Source organism: Lathyrus oleraceus, chromosome 1 (genome assembly GCF_024323335.1).
Source record: "Lathyrus oleraceus cultivar Zhongwan6 chromosome 1, CAAS_Psat_ZW6_1.0, whole genome shotgun sequence".
Taxonomy (NCBI): Eukaryota; Viridiplantae; Streptophyta; class Magnoliopsida; order Fabales; family Fabaceae; genus Lathyrus; species Lathyrus oleraceus.
The window spans coordinates 437,480,057-437,487,670 of NC_066579.1; the positions used below are offsets into that span (position 1 = coordinate 437,480,057).

General features: G+C 30.0%; 1 protein-coding gene across 1 annotated transcript; it reads right to left on the bottom strand.

Moving 5' to 3' along the window:
* Positions 1-226: 226 nt before the first annotated feature.
* On the bottom strand, positions 227-7,264 carry LOC127080835 (protein LIGHT-DEPENDENT SHORT HYPOCOTYLS 10). Its single transcript, XM_051021129.1, has 2 exons — positions 6,537-7,264; positions 227-466 (listed from the first exon to the last, which is right to left on the bottom strand). Exon 1 carries the CDS (start codon positions 7,094-7,096, stop codon positions 6,545-6,547), a length of 552 nt encoding a protein of 183 aa, XP_050877086.1. The 5' UTR covers positions 7,097-7,264; the 3' UTR covers positions 227-466; positions 6,537-6,544.
* Between the last annotated feature and the right edge of the window lie 350 nt (positions 7,265-7,614).

Genomic DNA, 7,614 nt, shown 5'->3' on the forward strand with positions numbered 1-7,614 from the left:
ATGAAATCCCTAGGGTATAAAATATCTCAAGTTCTCGAAACTCGCTAAAACCCGATGAGTAAAACTATACTTCAAACTCATGAAAGGAAAAGACTTTTCATACCACGTTTTAAAAAAATAAAAATGAAAGACTTTAGCTCATGAGAAAACCCCGTTTCAAAACAGTTCAAATTTGATCAAACGAGTTTATGTGCTATAAGATATAAAGCAGGTGTAAGGTTTGACATAGTGGAGAAAAGTTGCATGGTTGAAGATGAGGTCTAATATGTAAGAAACTTACAAGTTACAAGGTTGTTGTACATATATTTAAGACTTACTCAGAACAAACTTGCTTTAAAAAGATTATTTTTCTGTTCTTCTGTTTTACAAATTGGGATCTACCAATGTTTTCCTGTGATGAATTATCAGTAGATGAAGTGCATATGATACTTGTAGTTCCCAATCCAAGTAAGTCATTCCTGTGGCCCTGAATGCAAATAATCCAAACTAATGAGCTCACCAAATTCACATATAACTTTGGACAAGATGTTAAGCACACAATTAGAGTTGCAATGTTACAACAGATTTAAACCCTCTTAAATGAGGTGCATCTTCTCCTAAAGCTCACTAATATCTAAAGAGTAAGAGTGGTATCTATAGGTAGTCTTCAAGAAAGTTGAAAGTTTAAACTGATGTATTTTCTTTAGAATATTATTGTAAAAATAGATGACTGTATCATACAAACTAGACATGGTATATATTTTTAGATTGTTCAAATAATATCTTAAGATTATAACTTTATAGCCTAAACACATACTATTTCTCTTGTTTTATTTATAAGAAAAAAATAATTTTTATTTTTTTTTGAATAATTAATGTATTTGATACGTTATAATTATATATCTTAATGTTCTATTTATAGCTTGAATAATTAATGTATTTGATACGTTATAATTATATAATCTAGATACATTGATTTTTTAATAAATTTAAAAATGAATTTTCTTTTACAAATAAGACCGGAGATAATATATAAAAGTATAACAAGAGTATATGCTATTTTACTTTAAAAAAAAAAATTGATATGTGTGTATTTTTTGGTTTCTCTAAAGCATTTCGTTTTTTTAGATTTCATATTTAGGGGACAATGTACATTTAAGTGGTTTGGGTTGGATCCGAACCTAAACTTAACATAACACGTCCAATTTAAGTCATTTGCGGGTTAGGACCAAACCGAGACAATTTAAATTAACCAAATCGATTAGACCGACTAAAGTTTAACATATCCCATTTTCAAATGATATCTTACACACACGAATATAACATTTAGGTCACGTAAATAGTCATAAATGATCGGTCTCAGACAAAGAAGCAAGAGACTTGATTTTCATATACTTATATAAACATTGCGATTCAGACTAGTCTAACATCATAGTAGAGTTATAAATTAGTGTACTGAGAATCTAAAATATATAATATTAATGAGTTTCACAATATTATACTTCTCCTCCTATAATAGACTAATTAATATGTTGTTTTCAATGAAACGCTATAACGCCTTTTCAGACAAAGACAAAGTACCATAAATAAATAAGTATTAGATAATAAAATGCGTACGTTACACATTATAATACATATCAAGTTTGTAATTTCTTTTTTATGTTGCGCGTGTTGATACATTAATGGTACACAAATCTAAAAAAAAGGTGATTTGTTTTTTTGGCCCATACAATTTTAAGTCTTTTTAATGGTCTAATTTATTTATAAAAAGAAAACTAAAAATTCAATTACTCTTTTTAGATTTCTTATGTTATTGAATAAATTTTGACTCTTTTTAAGCAAATTACTTTTTAATTTTGATGAATTGTTGTCATTTAAACAATAAAAAAATTTCATGTTATTTTTTAACAATATAATTTTTAAAATTATATTTTAAAAAAATTATAATTCATACATTAGTTTAAAGAAAAAGTCCGTATTTCGTATTACGTAACCACTAGGGCAATCCATATTGTCTCTAACCTCATGTTATTAAAGTTCTAGTTCTCATATAATTTCTAGACTTAATATATATTTGAATCTTTTAATTTAATTTAATTTTCTATTTTAGTCTCTTAACTAAATTTTTTTATAAGTTAGTCCATTAACTTCAATTCTGTTACCCTATTTAATCAATTCCATCAATTTCAATAAAAAAAACGTTATGTTTTGGTGATGTGACGTGACATTATGACCATTTGTACAAATCTGAATCAACATATATAAATAAGAACTGATACACTATTTAAAATCCGAAAACAAAACCTTCCCAGTTTAAACAATGTATTAGTTTTTAATTACATATACTGATTCAGATTTGTACAAATATCTTGCTGTCACGCCATATCATCAGAACTTTTTTGTGCCAAAAATTGACGGAAGAGACTATTGGGGGAGTTTTTCACTAGGGAGCATTGAACATTGTGAGACTTCTTTTTTAGGGCAACACCTTTGTAAGAGGCACACCACATATTCACTCAAAATCTTAAGGTGATAGGTGAGTGAGTTCTCTCACTTACAAATGTTCAAGTCTCAACATTTCCAACCAATGTGAAACTATTACCCACACTACTCACACTTGATACATTCTCAACACTCCCACTCAAGTGTGAGTCCACAATGCTTTCCGTCGAGTGGAAGCTCATTTTACTTCCACAAACTATTGTACCGCACAAAACGTTTCTTATTCACCACCCTACGCCGTTGACACTCTTCAACGAAAGGTTTTCTTATTCACCATCCTAGCGCCGTTGACACTCTTCAACGAAACATTTCTTATTCATCATCCTTGTGATGCCGTTGACTTTCGATACAAGTAAGCCGACCTCTTTCTCGAATTAAAGACTCATGATAACATTTGTTGGGAGAAGTTTTCACTAGGGAACATTAAATATTGTGGGACTTATTTTCTAAAGCAACACCTTTGTGAGAGACACACTACATATTCACCCAAAATCTTAAGGTGATAGATGTGTGAGTTCTCTCATTTATAAATGCTCAAGTCTCCACATTTCCAACCAATATGAAACTATTACCTACACTACTCACACTTGATACATTATCAACAGAGATTAAATATAATAACATAAGTGAAGTTAAAGGACTAAGTTATAACATATTTTTAATTAAGGGATTAAAGCAAAATATTGAATTAAATTAAAGAATTTGATAATTAATTATTACCAAATTAGTTTAAACTTTTTCATTTATGCATGATATATTTCATTTTTGTTTTGTTTGTTTTATTTGCAATTTTATTATTTGGACACAATTTTTAAAATAGTATCTCAAACATGATTTATTATTAAGTGTGTATATTAAACCCATGGTGAGAGAACAAGCATACGAGGAGAAAATAATAATTTTAAATTGGGAATCACAATAATATGTATAGTGCTTGTGTTTAAATCTATGTCCAAAAAAAAATATTTCTCTTGTATTTAGTTCAACCTTATTTCTTGCAATACATAAATAAATTTTATTCATAAAAGCGAAATACACATGCACTAGACATGAAAAATAGTTATATTTATTATAAACAACAATTATTTCTTTTCACATATATTAAAAAATAGGTGATAAATTTAATGAGATCATTTTGTATGTAAATTTTAAATGAACCATTTGCATATTAACGTGTCTAGCATAACTCTGTATTTTTCAAGACAAATTAGTAGTTTTAATAAAAGGTATATTTGAAAATAAATAAATAAATATTAACTCAAAAATGATCTTCATATAAAAATGTGTTTATCTCAAACTTAACATACCCAAAATAGTCCACCTCACATTTCCAAAATATTCAAGTTAAAAGGTATCAAGTCTTTAACCACTAGACCTCCCTCTTCACCCAACTTACAACTTACAAACATCATACCACTAGGCTCAAAATATCTTATTCCCACCTTTCAAGCCTCTTGAAGAAAATAAATGTCTCTAGATCTAAATAATTTATTTTTGAACCTCATATTCTAAATAGAGATATAAAATAGAGATTCGAATTTTAAAAAACAACTACGTCGCATTTTTCACGAATTCGATCGATACAAATATCACGATCCTGATTGCAATTGTCAGGACACTAATTGCAATAATCACGATGTGAATTAACTACAATTTATTTTTAGCATAGACATTAACTGTATCGATATCGATAACCATTTTTCCAGGGTTGTAGACCGTCTTTTAAATTTTTTTGAGATATTATTAAGAATAGGAGTGAGTTTAGAAAAACAATTTTTCCTTGTAGACTCATATACTTATTGCTTAGACCCGGATCTTCCACTAAGGAACACTAAAAGAACTTCTTATGTTATCACTTTTTAGTTTTTAGCCTTGATAGGGAGACTTAGATTCTTGAAGAAATGAAACTTACTTTTCAGTTAAGTTAATTCATTCTTATACAAGAACTTTGACTATCTTCTTATACAAGTATCTAACCAAATTCCTATATGCAGAGTTAAGTTAACTTTAGGGACTAGAGAAATATTAAAGAAAGAAATATTAGCTTTGCATAGCTAAAAATTGAGAAAACATCGATCCTAAAGTTCATAAATCAACATCTAACCGCGGTCTATTCTTCATGGGTGTAGTGAAATGACCAAAAGAAGTAAATGACCATCTAATCTCCAGGAGTTGACCTAGTGATGAAGACTCGAGTCCTAAGAGTGTGATTCTTTCAAAATCTCAAATATGTTGGAAACGTCTTCTACCCAACTATTACAAACTTCCTTAGCGAAAACTTATTCATCTCTCTTGTGATCTTTATATTATAACAAAAGTATACAACATTTGTGTCACCTTCTTTAAATCAACAAGCTCGCGATCTTTAGAAAACAAAAGAGTTTTCGTATTTCCCCACATTAAAAAAAATCTCACTCATAACGTATATTTTCATAATATATTATAATACGAATTGCTCGTTGTTTCAAATCTAGTATCTTAATCTTATCCGAAATAACATCAATCTTCACATCCAATTCACATCCAAATCAGCAAACACTTCCATATGCCACATCTTATAAAATCCCTCTTAAGAATTTTAAATTTATTTTTAATTGAAAAATTCCATCCAACTTGAGTAGAAGAATAACTCATTCTAACTATTAACGACCACATCATAAAACTCTATCATTTTGCCATAAATTATTGAGCCTAAAACACTTAGAACCCCATAAATGTGAAAAAAATACTTAAGCGCAAGAGGGAAGTGATCAGAGACATCTCCATCTCCAGAGAGTCCATAAAATTGTTAAGCCATAATAATATTGAAAATATTTTTTAGATACAAGAATGCGATCCAAATTGTTCACAAGTCTATCGTTGATCGAAACCAAGTGAACACTCATCTAAAAGCAAAAGATCTACTATATCCATCTAGTCTTAAGGATTTTAAGAAAGATTAATATTTTTGAAGAGACATTATTGATAAGTCTATTGATCAACCGAAAGGTAGAGCCATATCATCCGTTTGGATTGTTGTCTTTTCTATCAAGATCATTGTCTTTTCTTTATATAAATGATGTACAAATATGTGGATTGCATATCTTAAGGTTGTAGGCAAGTTCCCATCAATGGATATTGACTTTCCAAATTCATGGACACAATTAAGTTGAAGAACTTAGTGAGCGACAAAAAGGGAGAGACTTACCGACACACTAAAATAAACTAATTTAAAAACACCAAGTAAATAATAGTTAATGTGATTTTAGTTTCAATCCTCTTTGCACCAAAAATAAAGTTGTTGGATTATATATATACAAACATAATCTAAAAATATGACAAACATTGAACACCTATAAATAAGCCAAACGTTTGTGGGGATAGAATAGGGACAAATAAAAACCAACTAACTTTTCCACCTAGTCTCTAATGTAGTACAAATGGTCTTAAAGAAGCACTAAGTTATAGTATTAAATAAAACATATGTATTTTTTTATTTAGAAAATAAATACATAAAATCCAAAGTACATTTTAGATTCTACGTAAGTTTGTATGTAAATCACATGCAACTTATATGGATTATATATCAAAGTCACATGACCATAGGGAGCACAAGAAATCTTGGAGAATCAGAAATAGGCCCAAAATTGGCATAAAGTTTGCACCTGAGGGAGTATTTAATTAGGAAATATAATTATGTCTTGAATGATAGGAGAGAGAGAGAGAAAGAAAAGGGAGAGAATGAGTATACAAAAGAAAAAGTATATATCCTCTCCTGTTAAATTTTATTCTTACATTTTTTAATCAATAAATTATTCTATACACCAACAATTTTATATTTCTCAATTAACAATGAAAATTTAGGGTTTGTATTCTGCTGCTAGGGTTTTGTATACTTCAGTATAATATTTTTTTTTACCCTAAAGTCAAAAAATGGCTTCAAAATTCTCAACCATGTCTTGTCAAAAACTACACAAATATTGATCTACCTATATAAGTTTTTTTATATCAAAACTGCACATATATATATAAAATATATAATTTAAATATAAATTAATTTGATATGAAAAACTTACTATGAATCTCATGAAGCTAATTGCTTGAAGGACTTAGAAGAATTATTATGAGTGCCCTTAATTTGACTCCTCTTCTTCTTTTTCTTTGTGTAAGGAATCCCTCTAGCTTTTGATTGACACTCCTTAACTTCCCGAAGATAAACTCGAATAGCTCCAGTTCCGAACGGATTATTCTCCGGCGAACCACCGTGTTCTTCGTAAGCGGCTCTAAGGCGTCCGATGAGTGCATCGAGACTCCCCCAAGCTTGTCTCAACGGACAAGTGCACGGCGCAGGCGGATCGGGTTGTCCGAAAAAGATACAACCGTGTAAGTGAACCTTAGTCTTTCCAAATTGATCCAAGTAACGAAGAAACTCAAGCACATGGTTGAAGTTGCACTGAGACAAAGAAACCGGAGGTGTTTGGTTTCTTAAGTACTGTCCAAACGTGTTCCAGTCACGTTTCTTTTGCGATTCGTAGCGGCTTAAAGGAGCTACCACCGATGGGTGATCGGCGGTGGCACCAGGTCTTGATGAAGATGAGGAGGCTTGAACGGTGTCGTTTTGCATTGAGATGGACATGGTGAGTGAATAGTGTATAGTTGATTATTTTATGAGTAGTGTATGTGTGTTTGTGTGAGATATGAGGGTGAGAAGGAATTAATAGATGTTTGTGGGAAAGAGAGGTATAATGGAGGTGGTGAAAGAATTTGTGAGTGTAGTGGAGAAAGATGAAAATAACATCTATTGGTCTTTTGAGAGGACATGTAATGGGCCCTATGTATAGGTGCTTTTGTTCCCCTTTTCAAATTCTCTCTCATTTTTGTATTTTTCACTTTTTACCTATATTTTGCAATTATTTGTGATACTATAGTGGTTTATTTTATTTTTAGATTTCAAACACTATAAAAAGAAATGCTGCTAAAACTCGTCCAACCATCGATTCATTAAAGTTCTAAGATTAAAGAATCGATGATTGAATCGTATGAATGTCTCTAATGAAATTTAAATGATTCGATAACACGATTCAGTTAACCTCAATAACAAATTTCTAAAAAGTTGAACTAAATAACTCAACTTATAAAAAATTCTTAAAACAT